We start from the raw sequence: 18672 nt of genomic DNA on the forward strand, positions 1-18672 counted from the left end.
AATTTCGAGGGTGGCTATTTTTTTTTTTTTTTTTTTTTTGTGGTACGCGGGCCTCTGACTGTTGTGGCCTCTCTCGTTGCGGAGCACAGGCTCCGGACGCTCAGGCTCAGCGGCCATGGCTCACGTGCCTAGCCGCTCTGCGGCATGTGGGATCTTCCCGGACCAGGGCACGAACCCATGTCCCCTGCATCGGCAGGCGGACTCTCAACCACTGCGCCACCAGGGAAGCCCAAGGGTGGTTATTTTTGCCTATTCTGTTTGCTGCCAAATCTTCAGCAGCTGGAACAATGCCTGGCACAAAGTCGGTGGTCAATAAATATTTATAGATGACACTGCTGTTTTACCTTGTGAAGCAAAGAAAGGCATACCTTAGGGGAGGCTGGAGACCAGTTAGGGGCTGAAGGTAGAAATATTTTCATTTGCAATCAATTGTGCATAAACAGAGGTAACCTAAATGCAAGTTTTTAAAAATCCTGATGGTGAAGTTACTTAACGGATAGAGAAGGTTTAGGCAACAGAAGCCTCAGAGGAAAAGGCTGGCAGCTCCATTACATCTATCTTGTAAGGACGTTCAGAAAGAAGGTACAGGGAAGGAAGGGGTGGGTGCCCACAGACGCTCTGGGGCACAGGCTAAAGTCAGAGCTGCAGCCTCAGCCCCTGCCCAGCCCACCTCACCGTGTCTCCAATCTTGAGTCCGACACAAGACTTAAGGCCTGGGATGACCTCGTTGTTGAGACAGGTGGCGTTGAAGGATAAGGACAACTCCTCAGGGAGGTCACGCACTTCCAGCTCTACTTTAGAGCGGATTTTCTGAGCAGAAAAGGGCAAGAGAAGATAAGGAAATGGGCTGAGAGGAAATGAGTAGGAGCCAATTACATCCCAAGCAAAACCTCCCAGATGGTCCTGGACTCACCTGCAGTGCCAGATGCTGAGGTCCACCTGCAAGCTGCCAGAGCATCCCTAGGAGCCTGTTTCCTGCTATATTTCCAGCCCAAGACCTGCTCTCTCTCTTTCTCCACTTGCTTCTAGGTGAGTCTGGGTAAAATCTAAACTAGCTACGCCCTCCTGCAGGACTCACGGACGTGTGAGAAGGGAGTGCTAATACTGGTCACCTTGGCTAGTAGCACTTTCTACCTGATCTTTCATCAACCTCACATTCCCCATGGTTCAGCTCCCTCTCTGCTCTATTGTTGGAGCCCAGATCTCCATCACTCTGCACCCACCCCCCTCAATTTCAGGGCCCTGCTCGTCCTCATCACCATCCCCATCCTCTCTCTTCCACCTTCTCTAAGCTCTTCCCCCATTGTTCCTAAGCCTCCTGGGCGTTCCTTTCTGAGCCGTTTCTATCTCAGAAGGCTGCAGTCCTCCCAGTGCTGGCTATCACTTCCTGGCCTCTGGAAGAAGAAGAGGAAGGCGGTGAAAGCTGCATGGTGGACTTGCAGCCAGGACTTCCAAATCTGAGCCCTCCTGGGTAATGCCAAGTGAAGTGGACTCTTAGCAGGCCCATTCCCAGTGTAAGACACTTACCCCGTAAGCATCAACAATGAGCTGGAGGACATTGCTGGAATCAGTAGACAGGACCCCCACTGTGGTCCCTGGGATGAGCTCACTATAGTTCTAGAAAGGAAGACAGAGATGTCCGGGCATGACTGATGAAGCTGGTGGTCTCCAAAAGCCCTCCCCAAATCAGACTGAGGGTCTTGAAATGAAACTTGAGGGAAGGATGGGATTTTTTTTTTTTTTTTTTTGCGGTACGCGGGCCTCTCACTGCTGCGGCCTCTCCCGCTGCGGAGCACAGGCCCCGGATGCGCAGGCCCAGCGGCCATGGCTCACGGGCCCAGCCGCTCCGCGGCATGTGGGATCCTCCCGGACCGGGCCATGAACCCGCGTCCCCTGCATCGGCAGGCGGACTCTCAACCACTGCACCACCAGGGAAGCCCAGGATGGGATATTTTACTTGTCACTGCCAGGAATATATCTAGCAGTTTTTCAGCACTGAGCAAAATTATAGAGAACCTCTCACACCCCTCTCCCCACTGAATTACTCCCCTCCACCACTGCAAACATCAACACACCTATCCTGCTAGGTTCAAAGTTGGAGGAGAGAGACCGTCGAGAGGAATCATTAGCTCCTGGGTCTTTCCCAGTTAGGGACCATGGCCAAAGCTGGTGTGGGCTGGTTCCCTGAGACAAGTCCACCCATCACAGGCCCCACTCCCACTCCAGGAAGCCCCAAAGGCATAGTCACCTGGTAGAGATTGACTACATTTTCAGTCACTGCAAAGATCAAATTGATGTTTTTCTGGGACAGCTTCTCGGTCATCAGCCCCAGGGAGGGATAATCCTATGAAAAGAGAGGATGTGATGGTTAGTTAAGAAGTCTATTCACATACATCCATGAATTCTAAGCCTTAGGACTTGGGTGGTTTGGGCCATGGCCCTGACAGTGGTGGGATTTAAACCTTTTCACCCCATGACAATGTGAGGCAAACACAAACCCAGTTGTGAACTCTAAGGATAGATAAAGAGGTACAGGCTGGTAGTGCCAAAACTAAGCACCTCTGTCTTCCTACTCAAATTCAATGCATTCGTACCAAGGAGCAGCTTCCACGGGTCAGGTACTGCCAGACCTCGTTGTTTTCAAGCTTCCTCCCATTTTGCAGCTACTGACAAATGCCTTGGGTTGTTGCTTGCAATCCTTCACCATGTGGTCTCAACCTTCCTTTCCAATCATTCACCTCTCTCCCCCTTCTACTTACCACCGAGCTGGTCCACTGTCTTTCTCCCACCTCGAGTGGCCTTCTTTTTGGTAATGCTCCTCCTTCCTTAGGACCCAGCTCAGGTCCCACCTTCTCCAGGAGGCCTTCCCTGATCATCCCAGTTCATGACGAGCTTTCCTCTTTTGAACACCTAAAATGCTCATCAACTATTCTATCCAGTTAGCTGTAATCATGCATCTTCTCTTATTGGTACCACATCTCCTCAACTAAACCAAAATCTCCCTAAGGGTGAGACCTTATATAGTCTTATTATCTTGGCCCCTGGTAAGGCCCTGCATAGACTAGGTGTCAATCATTACAGACTCACCCATTGCCTGGTAGTGCTCAACCTGTATATGGCTGACACCAAAGAATTCAAGCCAAAATGAGGGTGCTGGTAAATTATGAACATGTCCCTGGAATCCTAGACCTTTCAGGGAGCTCATGAGATCATGCAACTCAGGTTCCTTTTCACAGCTGTACCTTTAAGCCACCTAGATGAGGTAGTTGCTACACTGTCTTTAAGAAATGAAGAGTTCACACCTCTAGATACTCAGGGTGGCAGCATTCTGCAGGGCTCTACGTTCTCTTTATGGCTTACTGCAATTCCTCCTGTTTCAATGTAAACTCCTCTCCTCTTATTTAACCTTCCACGGTTAGATGAAAACAACTTATACAGAAAACAACTTATAAGAAGTCTTCTCATACAGAGCAGTGATTACCAGAGGGGAAGGGGCTGTGGGGAGGGAGAAATAGGTAAAGGGGATCAACTGTATGGTGACAGATGGAAACTAAATTTTTGGTGGTGAGCACGCTGTAGCGTACACCAAAGTAGAAATATAATGTTGTACCCATGAGACTTATATAATGTTATACACCAATGTTACCTCAATAAAAAATAAATTAAAAAAAAAGTCTTCTCATGGATCAGCTAAAGCATCCTTTAGCCTTCTTTTATTCCAGCTAAAGGACTCTGAGCCCTTTAACGTTTCCTCACAGGACTGGCTTTCTATGCTTTTGAGGATCTTTGTCTCTTTTTCCTCTGTCTTCTTCCAATAACCACAAGTGAGCATGATATTCCAAGAGGGGCTAATCCATGCACAGTCGACAGGATGGCCTGCTTTCCAGCTGGACCTGCAGAAGTCCTCTGGGTCCACTCTGGATGCCATGATGATGCTGCTGGTGCTGGAGGCAGTGGTAACACCGACCACAGTCAGGACCATCTCTAGTGGCTGTACAGGTGGTACCCTGGATGAGGGTGTCCAGTAGGTGGGAGAGGTGAGGGTGGGCTGAAAAGAGCCCTGCGCCTTGCCCAGAGGAAGGGCTGCCATTTTCATATTCACACAAAGACTGCCTGGGTTAGGGCAGTCCTGGCCATAGTGAATAGGAACCATAGGTGGTACCGAGAATCTCACCATGGTAGTGGAGGCAGCATAATGGTTGTCACTGCCCACATGACACTGCCCATCGTTGGGCTGGACGATGCCTGCCAGCCTTCCATCCAGCGCTATATGGGTCTTGGCATCAGTGGTAAACACCAGCAAGTGGGAGGCATCATTCCTCCAGCCAATCTTCTCCTGTTAAAAAAAAAAAAAGGCAAAAGAGAGACAGCGACTTTAGCCATGTCACTGGTACAAAACAAAGACCCAAGGAGCTCCCCATCTGAAGGGCTAGACAAGTTGTCTTGGAGAAGGGCCTCAGTCCTAGTCCTTGGAACATAAGCTGGGGTTTTCCAACTCAGGGGTTTCTGTTCTCTTAAGAAAACAGTCTCAGGGCTCATTCCTTCAAGCAGCTGAAAGACACCTACTTCAACTCCAAAGAGAACTTCTTCAATGATAATCACATGGCCCATCTAGAAACCCATCTGCATCTGCAGAGCTGGGTTGGGCTAGAAGAAATCCCATCTGGACATCTGCCCACTTTGCTGAGGTTAGGTGAACCCAGCCTTGACTCTGATACACTTCCAGAGAAGATCCTCTCCCCAGAAAACATCTGGGACCACTGAGGTTCCCAAAAGTATCAGCTCTGGCCAGGGAGCGGATACAAGCAGAGGCTGCTGATCGGGAGCAACCTGTTGCTCAAATTGTACAAATGGTACAAAGCTCTGCCTAGTTCCTATCTCGTAGTTCACATAGAAATCCCCACAGTTGAGCCACTTCCCTCCCCGTTTTGATCTGCACCACCCACACCTGGCACTCCATGCCCTCCAAACCTACATCACAGACGGTAGCCTGCATGATGGCGTCAAAGCCACCCTCTGGGGCATCTCGGTTTCGTGACACACTCTGCTTCTTCACCTCCTCATTGAAACGGGTCACCTGGTCAGTTAGCGTCAGCACGTGTTTGTAGCCAAACATGGGCAAACAGGTGGTCTTCATACTGGGGAGGGAAGGAATGATTTAAGCAGACATCTGATGGAAAAGGCTGCATGGGGAGTGGGAGGGAAAAGAGGGGGACAGATATAGACAGTGGAATGCCCAGGCGAGTTCTATACAACTACCATTACCCAGACAGGTTAGACTCCAAACCCTTCAAATTACCTAGGCATCACATTGACCTAATCTCCAGCTAGATCAGAGGATAAGGGAGTGAACTGTGGAACCAGACTACCTGGGTTCAAATCCCAGCTCCCTGACTTACTAGTCATGGAACCCTAGGCAAGCTTCTCTATACCTAACCTATAAAGAAATGGGGACATGATAACACATATCTCATAAGAGTTGTGAGGCTTAAATGAGTTAATAGATGTAAAGCTTTTAGATCAGAGTGAGGCTCTAGTTGTGGTTGCTATCACTTTATATTTAACACTTCTCTAAAGTAACATTAACACAACAACAAAGCAAAAGTTCATCAATAACTTAATGTCCCTGAACTATCAATAGATTGATAGATCTGTGCCGAACAGGAGCATTTCTGTCCCCAGTCCAATGGTTTGTTTAACTGATGGCTGACACAATTTCTGGGGAACCTTACAATCCAGACAGAAGGTTAAGAAGGCACATCATATAACTCTCGAGTCTAAAAAGTAAATTCATACCTCGTCAGGCTCGGTAACCATCACTTTAAATTATAATCCATGGATTTGCATAGTCTCCAACAAATAAATAAGCCATTCAGTTGTAAGTCCAACTCTCAACAGAGGGACACATCAACTTATGCTCTTAGAGGGTTCAACAAATATCATTTCCACTCTTTCCTATGCCTCTAGGACTTAATATCTTGCATTTTAACCCTGCAGGACTCATATCCTGGATAACGAGGACAATAGCAATGGAATCAATCATTCTGAAATCATAACTCCTCTATCCACTTATACTATTTATTCGTGGCCTAGACCAAGAAGCTGATGGATTTCCTTTCTAGGTCTCCAGTCTTGGACTCTATTAATACAACACTCCAGATCAATGGGTTGGCCCACTTGCCGGACAGGGAGACCATGGTAGAGAGGAGATATGATTTGGCCAGAAGGCAGCCAACAAAGCTACCCTAGACTAGAAAGAGGAAGCAGGACTTGGATTTGTCTGGGGCAACGGGGAGAGATGCTGCCCTGGCTTCTAGAAGAGAGACTTACTCATAGCAGGGGTTTCTGAGGGCCTCTGGTGGGGAGATGTACATGTATGGTGAAACAGGCTTGTCCACAAAGGCCCCGAAGCCAATCCGCAGGTTACTGGTGAGCTTACGCATCTGGGAGGCCAGCTTGGTGCCCAGGTTCTGGATGCTCCACAGATCATCCTTCATGGAATAAGACAGGTCCATTAAGTAGTAGATGTCCACAGGGTAATCCTCTACCTGCCGAACTTGGACGGAGAAATTCTTCGAATCATCTGCAAGGCAGAAGGACGTTAATTCTTCTCCTCTTCTCCCTCTAAGACTTAAGTAGAGTTGGACACAGCTGGGATGAAGTAACTTTTGTTTTTTTTTTCCCCGCACCACTCGTCTTGTGGGATCTTAGTTCCTCGACCAGGGATTGAACCCCGGACCTGGCAGTGAAAGCGCCAAGTCTTAACCACTGGACCTCCAGGGAATTCCCTGAAGTAACTTTTTAATCAAACCAAACTTGAAAGCCCTGGTCCCTTTTCCTCTCCCCTTGCAATTCTATTCCTCTTCCAATCTCTTGACCCTCCTACTTTTAACCTCTTTTTTTTTGCTGTACGCGGGCCTCTCACTGCTGTGGCCTCTCCCGTTGTGGAGCACAGGCTCCGGACGCGCAGGCTCAGCGGCCATGGCTCACGGGCCCAGCCGCTCCGCAGCATGTGGGATCTTCCTGGACCAGGGCACGAACCCATGTCCCCTGCATCGGCAGGCGGGCTCTCAACCACTGCACCACCAGGGAAGCCCTTAACCTCTTCTTTTCCATTCTAAAAGTCTCCACCCTCTCTAAATCCTCATCTGTCTCGTCCTCTGGGTCCCAAGGGTCTACCACCCTGAGTCACAGAAGTGTTGGCAGTTATTACACTTCAGACTCTGTAAAAGGTAGGAACTATGTCCCACCCTTCTCTGAATCCCATAGTAACCAATATACACCTTGCACGTAGAAGGTACTTTCTTAAATTCTTGACTTAATTGAAAAGTCAAAATGAGTGCTTCAGAAAAGCCTGTCTCTGGACTTCCCTGGTGGCGCAGAGGTTAAAAGTCCACCTGTCAACGCAGGGGACACGGATTCAATACCTGGTCCGGGCAGATCCCACATGCCACGGAGCAACTAAGCCCGTGAGCCACAACTACTGAGCCTGCGCTCTAGAACTGGCAAGCCACAACTACTGAGTCCACGTGCCACAACTACTGAAGCCCGCATGCTGAGAGCCCATGCTCTGCAACAAGAAAAGCCACCGCAATGAGAAGCCCGCGCACTGCAACAAAGAGTAGCCCCCACTCGCTGCAACTAGAGAAAGCCCGCATGCAGCACAAAGACCCAACGGAGCCAAAAATAATTTTTTTTAAAAAAGCCTGTCTCTTAGCCTAATCCGTCCCCCCTCTGAAGGTCTCCGGCCCTATTTTCTGTGCCCCCATGCATGCCCTGCCCCAATCTTACATGGAAAACGAGCTTACAATTTGCTTTCTCATCTTAGACTCACTTGAGCCTCAATAGAAAGCTATATGCTGGGTAAAACAGGCATTGGGGGAAAGAAGAAACAAACATTTTTTGTGTACCTACTAAGTTAGAAGGGTTAAGTAACTTGCCCAAAGTCAAATAGCTAATATATGGAAGAGTCAAGATTCAAACTCAGATCTTCTGACTTCAAGTCCCCAAACCTTCCACTTTCTTCCATTCTCCTGCCCACACTTCCCTCCACATCCTTCTCTTCCCACCCCAATTCCACCGTGAGCTACTTCTGCAGGATCCCCACCTGGCCGTAGCCGGAGTGCAATCCTCTGGGGACTGACTTGAGTGATCTGGGAGCTGTCTCCAGAGCCCTTGTCACTGAGGGGCCTGGCCTCCAGGATTCTGGCCTCGCTGATGGGGAACTCGATGGACTCCAGGGCGCAGTCATCCTTCAGCAGATTCTCCTTCAGGTTACAGCGGGGCGAGCCCGGAGGCAGAGCCTGTAAGACGAGAGGAAGCCCTGTGATCAGAGCTACGGCGGTTCTCTGCTTCCTGCAGGCTCTGCCACATCCCAGCAGCCTAGAGCTTACCCAGCACTTTGGAGCTAAACCAACATAAATGAACTCGTGTGGTCCTTCCTAAGATAGCCCCTAGGCCTGTTGTACAGAAGGGGGAGACTGAGGCATCAGAAAGGTTGGGTGAGTGCCTGCTCATGGATGGGTAGGTAGGAAGAGGAACAGTACAATGAGAGGCCTGTTGGACCAGTGTTTTTCAAACTGTAAAATGCAGCCCACCTGTGGGTCTCAAAAATCAATGTAGTAGGTCTCAACCACCAATTTATTAAAATGCAACATAATAGAATAGAAAGTATCAAAGTGTGTAAGTGGTAAAAGTAAATATTGTTTTGGGAAAGGTTTATTTATTTTTTAAGTTTTTAAGTTTAAATCTTTTTTAAGCTTCTTTTTTTTAATATTTAGTTTTTATTTTATTCATTTATTTTGGCTGTGCCAGGTCTTAGTTGCGGCACAAGGGATCTTCATTGTGGCAGGCGGGCTTCTTAGTTGCAACATGCGGGATCTAGTTCCCCCACCATGGATCAAACCCTGGGCCCCCTGCGTTGGGAGCGTGGAGTCTTACCCACTGGACCACCAGGGAAGTCCCGGGAAAGGTTTATATGTTGGGGAGTAGGGTATAATATGTATAATAAATAATGATAACAATGTATGTCTTTCTGTAGGTGAGGGTCAAAACAGTTTGGAAGGCACTGTGTTAAAACACTGGCTGGGGTGTGAGATCCACGAGGGCAGGGACTATGTGTGTCTCATTTCCCCTCTATTCCCAGCACACAACACGAGACTGACAACTAAGTGAGGGGGGGAGGATATGGGGAAGCAGCAGAGAGTAGGCGCTAAGAGCACAGATTGGCTGAGACTATATCTCAGCATTGCCTCTTACTAGCTGGTTACTAGGGCGAGTCACCTAAACTCTCCAGGCTTCGTTTCCTCACCTATAACATGAAAATAATAATAGCCCCAGCTTCACAGGGATGTTCTGCAAGACCATAAAAGACAGTGTGCGTAAAACACATAGCACGGTGCCTGCGATAGTGTAAATGCTCAATAAATCTTAGCTATTATTGTAAGATGTTCTATAAATAGTTCCTGGATAAATTAATTTTGAATAAACTTCACAAGCTTAGGCAAATCCCATGATGTCAAGCCACTGATCAGAGCCTGTCCTATCACTTTCAGCTTCCTCCCTCACCCTGGCCAAATGGCAGACTGAGTGCCCTTCCAAACACCCCGGTGTGTATCCCACAGCCCTCTGGGGCTCGGTGTGTGTTTCCACCTGAGTATTGAACGGGGGACATGCTGCATTGGAATGAACGCTAGAAATCAGGAAATGGGTTCAATCCTAGGTCTGCCACTAACCAGCCTGTGACCTCAGATAAGTCATTTCACTCCACTGAGCCTCAGTTCCCTCGCCTGTTCACCCCTGTTAAAGGGGTTAGATGACATGGTGTTCTCAGTCCCTTCCTGCTCTGACATTCAGCAAACTTAGCCAGCACCGTGTGGGCGCAAGCCCATAAGGGCTGCTTGCCAGGCTGGGGGAACTGCCTGCAAAGCTAGAAAACCCCTCCTTGGACCTATTTCGAAATATCCAGGCCTTCAACCCCACAATCCCACACATCCCTACCCACCCCCTCTCACAACCACTTCCAGAAGTCAGCTGAATAAGCCACACCAACATCCCAGAACAGCTAGTGTTAACATTTATGGAGTACTCACTGCATGTCAGGTACCAGAAGAAGCACTTTACATGGATTATTGCAATCCTCCTGATCACGGTTCTGGAATGCTGGAATTATTATTATTTTACAAATTACAAACCTGAGGCTTGGAGGTTTCACAAATGAGGAACCCAATCTTACAAGTAAGAAATCGAAGGTTTGGAGAAATTAAGTATTTTGCCCAAAGCTACAGAGCTAAGAAGTGGCAGAAGTGAGATGCTGACTGGATTGTCTGACTGTAATTATCCTCATAAAACGGTACGTTGTATTGCATTCTGTGTAGAGCGGGAATCAAGGCAGAGAAGCAGGAATGTAGAAGAAACAGTCCCGGGAAGAGCCACACCTGAGAATGCACCAGGTAGGGAACAGGATGCAAGATGGGGATACGGGAGGTGTGGGAAGGATAGATAACATTCTGCCTCCTCAGCCCCTCAGGTGACTGGCAGCCATGTTTCCAGGAGAGGGACTGGGCCACAAGGAGACATCCATACTCAGAAACTCAGGACTCTGTAGCTTAAACCCCTCCTGATGCTCGACGCCCCTCTCCCACTCCTGCCCAGCCCTCCTCTGATAGGCGGAAAGGCTTCCCCACGTGGATGGGACCATGAACAACACCAACAGTACTACAGACTGAATGTGTGTCCCCCCAGAATTCATATATTAAACCCTAATCTCCAAGGTGGTGGTATTAGGAGGTGGGGTCTTGGGAGGTGACAGGTCATGAGGTGGAGTCCTCACGAATGGGATTGTGCCCTTATTTTAAAAGAAGGCCCCAGACATCTCCCTGGCCCTTTCCACCATGGGAGGACACGGTGAGGAGACGGCCATCGATGACACTGAATTTGCTGCTACTTTGATCTTGAACTTTCTAGCCTCCAGAACTGTAAGAAATAAATGTTTGTTGTTTAGCCAGCCTGCCTGTGGTATTTTTGCTACAGCAGCCTGAACGGACACAAATGGCATGAGGACTGCCCTAGCCCGGGCAAAATGTGGAAAGAGCTTCCGGAAGCCGGCAGCTTCCTTCTTCCTCTTCACGGGTCTGAGGTAGAGAAACGGCATCAGCAATGGGAAATGGTACATGAGACTTAATCTTCCTGGTTCAGAAGATCCCAACAGGACATCAGAGCTCCTCAGAGAGATGAAGATGCCCTCCCCTCACCCAGCCAGGTCCCTCTGCCAGGGACAGAATGGCAGAAGGGAGAACTCACGAACACTGAACGTTTTTGTGCCCCAATTCTTGCTGCTTCTGTCCATCTCTCCCAACCCTTCTCTCTCAGGAAGCAGTCTCTTTCTTGCTCAAAAAACTCCCTACTGTATCTCTGATTCCAGGGTCCCACAAAACCCCAGAGAGAAAACCTTCCAAAAAAGGCAATGATTGGATGGACCGAGATGCCCTGAGTTGCTGATCCTTTCCAGGACTAAGACAGATGCTGAAGGAGAGAGAGGGAAGGGGGAGACCAGGAAACAATGAGAACAGCAAGGCCATCATGTATCTTCAGGCTGCATCGGTGAAGGGAGAGAATATCTTGGCGGGGGTTTCCTGACCCCCACTTCCTAACGTGGCAGTGTTTATTAGAAGAAAGTCTGAAGTGCCAAGACTTGCTGACAGTGCTTATGGTTTGTTATGAATTTCCGAAGAAATCTAAACACTAAGAAACAAAAACTGTCTCCTACCCTCCCTCTGTGGTCGCCGACATCAGGGGTCAGGCCTGCTCCTCAGCCACGGTCGCCCTGAGAGCCTGCTGTCCCGAAAGGACACCAAGGCACTGACCTCGACACATCTGGGCCACATTCCTTTCTTAATCACCCAGGCTGAGAAGGTAAAAGGAACGTGTCCAGGTTACTCGGAGAGAAAGCTGGAAGGAGGGGGGGAGGAGTGTTCAAGTTCCAGTTCCCAGTGAAACCAGATGTTACACAAAAAGGGCAAAGATAACCAAGACCCAGGGGAAGAGCCAGAGCACAGTAGTGGGAGGTCCCAACCCACATGCAGTGTGAGCTGAACTCCCGCCCTCTCCTGGCGGGAATTCAGCTCCTAGTCCCATTCTCCATTAATCCCATTTTAGAAACTGGGAGAGGACAGCATGAATAACTGTCATTATTCTACTTATTTCACAGGGTTGGACAGGGGATAAAACTGTGAATGGAAAATGCTTTCAAAATATAAAAATCTCAGCGGAAGTCAAATATACTCCAATCCTTTTGATCTGCTATAAACAAACATTCAAATAGGCGACTCTTTTCTACTATTACCATTCTAACTACTGCTATTATTGCATACTCTTTCTTGGAGGACAAGGAACAATAGGTCGCGGTACATTTTATTTCCCCAGAGTGCTAACAAATGCCTCCAATCCAAAAAAATGAACATTGTTCTCTTGGCATCTGGTAAGGACAAGAAATCACTTGAACATAGAGAGAGAGAGGTGTGGAGGGGACAGAAAGGAGAGGAAAAGGAAAGCATTTTAGTTTATGGTTATTGATACTCACACCCCACTGTTTACAGAGGGAGGAGCACTTTTAATATTATGCCTTTTTTTATGATAACAAATGGGGGCAAAACACTCAAGATGAGAGTTTGCCCTCCAGATTAAGAAAAAAAATAGGAAGAAAGAAAAAGCAGCAGAGAAGTGAGAATGAAAGTATATTAGTGACTAAAAAGGAATTAAACAGTGGCCTAAACCTCCCCCCACCGAAAAGGCAGAGAAGAAAAATGAGAAGTAAGTTCTATTAGTCTTCTTCTTTGTGGGATCCAAACCCTTTCTTCTTGTTTTATCCATGGATGTCAGGCTGAGTGTGAGCAGGTCTACCTTCTGACGTGCACTCACGACTACAGAAGAATTCCTAGTATTTCTCTCCACATTAGGGTTGCCAAATTTGGTAAATATTTGGGATACACTTATACTAAAAGTATTTGGGACATACTTATACTAAAAGTATTTGTTGTTTGATTCAAATTTAACTGGGGTGTCCTGTATTTTATCTGGCAACCTTAACTCCAGCTCCACCCATCATGACCCCAATGATCAGCCCCTTCAATTAGCAATATTTGCCAAACTTGCTATTGTAACAACCCATTCTGATGCAACAGGTTCAGGGTCCATCCTGGAAACCCTTATCTTTAACAAGCACCCTAGGTGATTCTTACCAGCAGGCAAATTTGGAAGGTTCTAGATTCCAACATGATGCCACCAAGGCCAAGACCACAAGCTGAACCTCTCTGTGAAGCCAGCCTCTCTGCTAGATTCACAGTCCAGAGACAGCACACCACCCCAACCCGTATCAGTATCCAGTCCCCCAAAAACACACCCTATGCAGATGAGCCCAAAACTCTGCACTCATCCACATTGGCTATGTTTTCCTATTACCCAGCCAAGGGCTTGCTATCCACACCCAGAGCTGCTGTCCTCCAGGACCAGGGAAAGCTGAGCCCAACCAGTTGTTTTTCCAGGCACTGCCAACTCTGCCTGTAACAGCCAAGGTAAGAGAGGCAGGAGCAGAGGGCTCTCCAGGATTGATTATTCAACAAATCACATGCAAAGTGGCCCAGATGGTTCACTTTTGGTTTCTAAAATCAACAGCCAAGACACTTTCAGCAGTTAAACTTGGTCAGTGCAGGGGAAGCCCTCAGGAAAAAAACAGCAGTCCTGTTCAAGTTACAGTCGGGATTCCCACCTCCCATTTCTCCCTGGTTGACAAATGTTAACCCACACTGGTCTCCTCTGCTACCCTTCCTCCCCTCTTAGATAACTGTAGTCATTCACCAAGCCCTTGGCCCTCCCGCTTCCCCAGGGTGCTGAGAACTCACCAAAGGCCAGGAGGATGCTTGACTAACTTCCTGTGTCCCCCTCCCCCTCCCTAGGTCCTGTCCACTGATTCAATCCAGAGCAATAAATCTGACTTTATCACTCAAAAAAACCAAAAACAAAAAAATCACTTTCCTTTTTAAATTCCATCCTCCTAGAAAATATCTTATTGGACCATCTATCTCCTCTCATTAGTTTTCTTTGGTCCTGGATACACCCGTCTTCTCTCTGACTCCATCCCCCATCCCTAGGCTAGTCCTACATTATATTTTGATCCTACCTGGTACCTTTCCCACCCTCCTTCTTCCTTCCTCCCACCTTGGTATGCCCCATGGGAAAAAATTCACCACGGCCATCAATAAATATTCTACATATATCTCCAAATTCTGGTCACATGACCTAAGGGCTTTGTCTGGTCAGGCCTCAGCATGGCCTCAGCAGGCCAGTTACCTGGCTTGTTCCTATGCAGATCAAGACAGGTGACAGACATTCCAAGAATCCCAGACTCCTCTGAACCACAGTTTCTCCATTTTGTCTTGCTTTGGGTTGAAGAGAGGGGAGCATCTTTTGAGTGATACTAGGGCTTCTGCCCTGGCTACCCCTCTGCTCCAGCCAGCTACAGGCCATCCAATCCAATGAGGCGCCCTCCCCATCCAGCTCTCCCTTCTTCGAGGATTCAGCTGCAGAATTCCAACTTCCTCATAAAAGAAGCTTAATAATATCACGATGGTGACCAAGGGAAGGAGCATACGGCAAATGAGAAGGGAGGAGGCCACATCACACTTGAGCAGCCAGTTCAGCCCAGAGGGGTGGAGAACCTGCGGGGGTGGAGGGGAAGGGCTCACTCAACCCAGCCCCACCCCCAACTCCCAGCCCCAGGGAATATCTCATTTGCTAAATGAAGTCAATGTGGCCCAGATGTTGGGCAGCTGCCTCTGGAAGCAGTTCTCGTGCTGAACTGCTCAGAGGCCAAAGCAGTGTGCTGGGCTGGCCTCTGTCGTTCTGGCTGTCCTCTCGTTGAGGGATAAACACAGCCTCTCGGCTCCCAGCCCCCACAAGCCTTCCAGGGAGGTTGCCTTTTTAGGAAACTCAGCAGATTGGGAAAAGAAGCAGAGAGAATGAGGGCCTGAGTTAGAGCAGTCACGGAGCTGCAGAGGGCAGGGACGGAGAGGGCACCTCAGGTGGCTGACACGCAGCCAGGTCAGGAGCTCAGGTAACCACCTGCCGGGGACCAGGCCCATGACTCAGCCCCAGACTCTGTGATCACTGGACCTTCTCCAGCCACACTCACCCCCCAGCTCTTGCCAGCTCCAAATTCCCATCCCAGCCACAAACACAGCCATTCCCTCAGACACACTCATTCCCTAGGGCCCCAGACACAACAAATCCTCTGCCTAGACACAGCTAACCCTTTCCTGTCACCCTCCCAGCCTCACCAAATTGACCCAGCTCTTTCTTTCATTGACACCTTCCCAAGAGAAGGAAGGAAGGAGAGGAAGAGGAGAAAGAAAGGGGAAAATGTAAAGCCATGGGGGTCCAGTCATCAGACAGGAAAAGGGAAGAGAAGAGATACTCTGTCTAAACAGCCCCCACACAAGCGCAAGATCCCTCTCTTGCTTGCCTTTTAAAAATCCTGGAATGTTCATAAGCCAGCATCCCCTTTGTACCTATAACCCTCTCATGCCTCCCTTTTTGAGACCCGAGGCCCTGCTTCTCGGGGGTGTTGCACCCCAACAAAAATCAAGCAAAGTGTGGTAAAGGATGGCAATGGCTACAGAGAGGCCAGCAGGCCTAACCACTCTGCCTAAGGCCGGGGCCACACAATACACTCTGGATGGCATTCCCAGCAACAGCCCATGACAGCTCCCTTCGACGGCCATCAATGGGAAGGCTTCTCCCTAGTTTTGCTCAGAAGGGACAAGGGGCTTGTATACTTAGGAGGAAGGAGATATCCCCATGGGTCTGTCTCTACACAAAAGCAGCTAAGTCTGGGGAAGAAATGAAGTCGGATATCTGCTCCTTACCTCATCAGAGCACCAGGCACACATGGGACTCACAGCCAGACATTGCTGGCAGGAGCTCACGCCTCGTGTGGCACAGATGTTGGGCCCTGTAACAGGGAGACAGAGGCATTAGTATCTCATTTGACATGACAAAGTACCTGGTCTGCCCCCATCCTTTCCCAGCTTTCCCAAATGCCCAGGTTTACAGCTCTCAGATGCACACAAATACACCTTACCCATCCCATAGACATTTACCAAACACAGGCTGTTTGGTAAGGGAGAAGGAGAATGAGGAAGGTCAGGAGAAACTCATCACAGCCCTCAATTGATGAGGTCACTGTGATGGCAAGTGATGGAGCAAGTGTCAGATCATAAATGACGGAAAGGCTTTAATTAACAACTGATTTGACACCTACATTGTACAAATGAAAATCTCAGGCCCAGAGCCATGGCAACGTACCCTCTCTCCAATTATTCTAGTGACTTAGTCACAGCCGCTACACAGGGAATTCAGAGCCCGGATGCACTAACATTAACACACGGTCTAAATATGGGGGTGGGGGGTGACCGCCATGGCAGTGTCCTACTGGCCTGCCAGGGGAAAGCAAATCTTCTCAAGCTTCCCAATACATATATCTTGGGATCCAAGTATATAGAATGCTTTAGGGAAAACCGCAGAAATATTAGAAAAAGTTGACTGATATAAGCTGGAAGAACATGGAATTTTGGAGTTGGAAGACCTGTATTTGAATTCTGAATGCTCTTCTTACTAGGTGTCATGACCTTGGTCAAGTTAGTTAACCTCCATGAAGTGATGATATCTGTTTCATAGGATGTGGGCAAAGAAGTCAGTGAGGTAAAGGAGAAGCAGTGGGTACACTACAAAATGCCACTCAAGTGTGAACAGTCTTCATACTGTCAAAGGACAGAGAAAAAGCTGCAGGGAGGAGCAGAGACAACTAGAGGCATGAAAAGAGCCTTGAGAAGCCCAACCAGGAAGCAAACCCCAGACATCTGCCTGGACAGAAGCCCCCATCCTCCCTCCTTCCCCCAGCTTAGCCTTCCTGGCCTCAGTCAGGTAAACCTCCAGTGCCCCAGGAAGGCCTTCTGCAGTACAGTCAGCCCTCCATATCCGTGGCTTCTGCATCCACAGATTCAAACACCCATGAGTTGGAAATATTCAGGAAAAAAATTCCAGAAAGTTCCAAAAACCAAAAGTTGAATTTGCCACGTGCCAGGAACTATTTACATAGCATTTACAACTATTTACATAGCATTCACATTGTATTGTAAGTAATCTAGAGATGATGTATAGAATACAGGAGGATGTGCAAAGGTTATATGCAAACACTAAGCTATTTCTATAAGGGACTTGAGCATCCTTGGATTTTGGTCGTCAGGGGAGCTTGGAATCAATCTCCCACAGATCCCGAGGGACGACTGTGCAAAGAGCAGAATGAGGGAGACCCATTCCTACTATGACCCAATTATCTTGACAATTACTTTATCCAATTTTCCAAAGTGGTCCCTTGCCCCCAGTTTGTAAGACCAGCAAATATATTTGGGGGAAATCAACCTCATCACTGGGATGTTTTTCCAGTGTCCCTGAAACTTCTTACGGAGCTGTCTCAGTCCCTTTTATAACAGCGTGGCTGAACTCCCTTTCAACATCTGGTGAAAATAAAAAATAAAAAAAACCACACCCAGCAAATGCGTGTGTACACACATACACAAAATATTGTTAAGAAAAATTATCCAAAATGTGGAAATAGGCAAAGGGAGTACTGGGTGTCCTTTCAAGGTAATGCAAAGGGTTGACCAGTAGACCCACCATGCTTAGAGATTGTCTGATTTTCCAGGGATGTGTACCTTTGTTTGACTTCTATCTTACGATTCTGTAAGAACAGAGGCTGACCTGTAGAAAACCAACAACAATGGAGAGCAACGTATATGATTCTTATCCAACAGCAACGTAAATGATTTCTGTCCGGTAGAAAAGGTAACCCCCAAAGGTTAAGGTTTATTGCCTTGTAGAACATTAACCAATTTTGAATCTGTTAGGTAACTGATTTCAGCATTCCTTTGACTGACTATAACTCCCTTACTTGAATTCTCTTTTGAACTAGTCAACATCTTATTGGTTCCCTCATTAAGTTGGATGAAATCTTTGACACATGTTCATTTTATAGTTGTATGAGAATCATACTTTTAACTCTTTGAAAATTGCACTTTAACAGTATCCATCTCAGGGCAGAGTGACCTAACAGAAAAGGTACACACGCAGTCAGCAGACTGTGGTCCTAACTGAGTCACCCACTAATAATATAGTCTTGGATGAGTCATTTAATTCCTCTCAGCCTTAGTTTCTTCACTCCAATATTCCCAACTTATAATTACTTATGCATCTGCCTTAACAGCACTGCCGCTCAATAGATTTTAAGCCTCTTGAGGCCTGTCCTGCCCAGCCCAGCCTCAGCCCTTGCTCAAAGGAGATGCTAAATAAATATATATTAGAGCAAATTGAGAGGTATTGGACTAGATCAGTTTTGTTTTGTTTTTTAAGCAACTGAGCTCATTTCTCCAAATTATGCATACAATTCCAACATAAAACAGGCAAATGGGTTGAAACTGTTCCTTGGGCAATTTAAATTTTCATTGTTCTCCACAAAACACTAGATTATATGTGGAATCCTTGAAGCGCCTTCTGGAAGCCCCACATTTCCTCAGAGCCCTGAGTCTGTCTAACTTCAAAGACCTTTCCCAGGACTTCCCT

The 18672-nt window shown here is 47.8% G+C and overlaps 1 protein-coding gene across 4 annotated transcripts in view; it reads right to left on the reverse strand.

Moving 5' to 3' along the window:
* The window catches only part of ITGB3 (integrin subunit beta 3), a 57212-nt gene that overhangs the window by 25424 nt on the left and 13116 nt on the right, over positions 1-18672 (reverse strand). For all 4 annotated transcript variants that reach the window (XR_009517126.1, XM_059998680.1, XM_059998679.1 and 1 more), the window contains exons 2-9: positions 15921-16006; positions 8108-8303; positions 6331-6583; positions 4976-5138; positions 4175-4336; positions 2249-2344; positions 1528-1617; positions 671-810 (exon numbers count right to left, since the gene is read on the reverse strand). Coding sequence is in view for 3 of the 4 variants with exons in the window: in XM_059998680.1 (XP_059854663.1) it covers positions 671-810; positions 1528-1617; positions 2249-2344; positions 4175-4336; positions 4976-5138; positions 6331-6583; positions 8108-8303; positions 15921-16006 (1186 nt within the window). In the remaining variant the exon portion in view is untranslated. The remainder of the gene's footprint in view (positions 1-670; positions 811-1527; positions 1618-2248; positions 2345-4174; positions 4337-4975; positions 5139-6330; positions 6584-8107; positions 8304-15920; positions 16007-18672) is intronic.

Source organism: Delphinus delphis, chromosome 19 (genome assembly GCF_949987515.2).
Source record: "Delphinus delphis chromosome 19, mDelDel1.2, whole genome shotgun sequence".
Classification (NCBI taxonomy): Eukaryota; Metazoa; Chordata; class Mammalia; order Artiodactyla; family Delphinidae; genus Delphinus; species Delphinus delphis.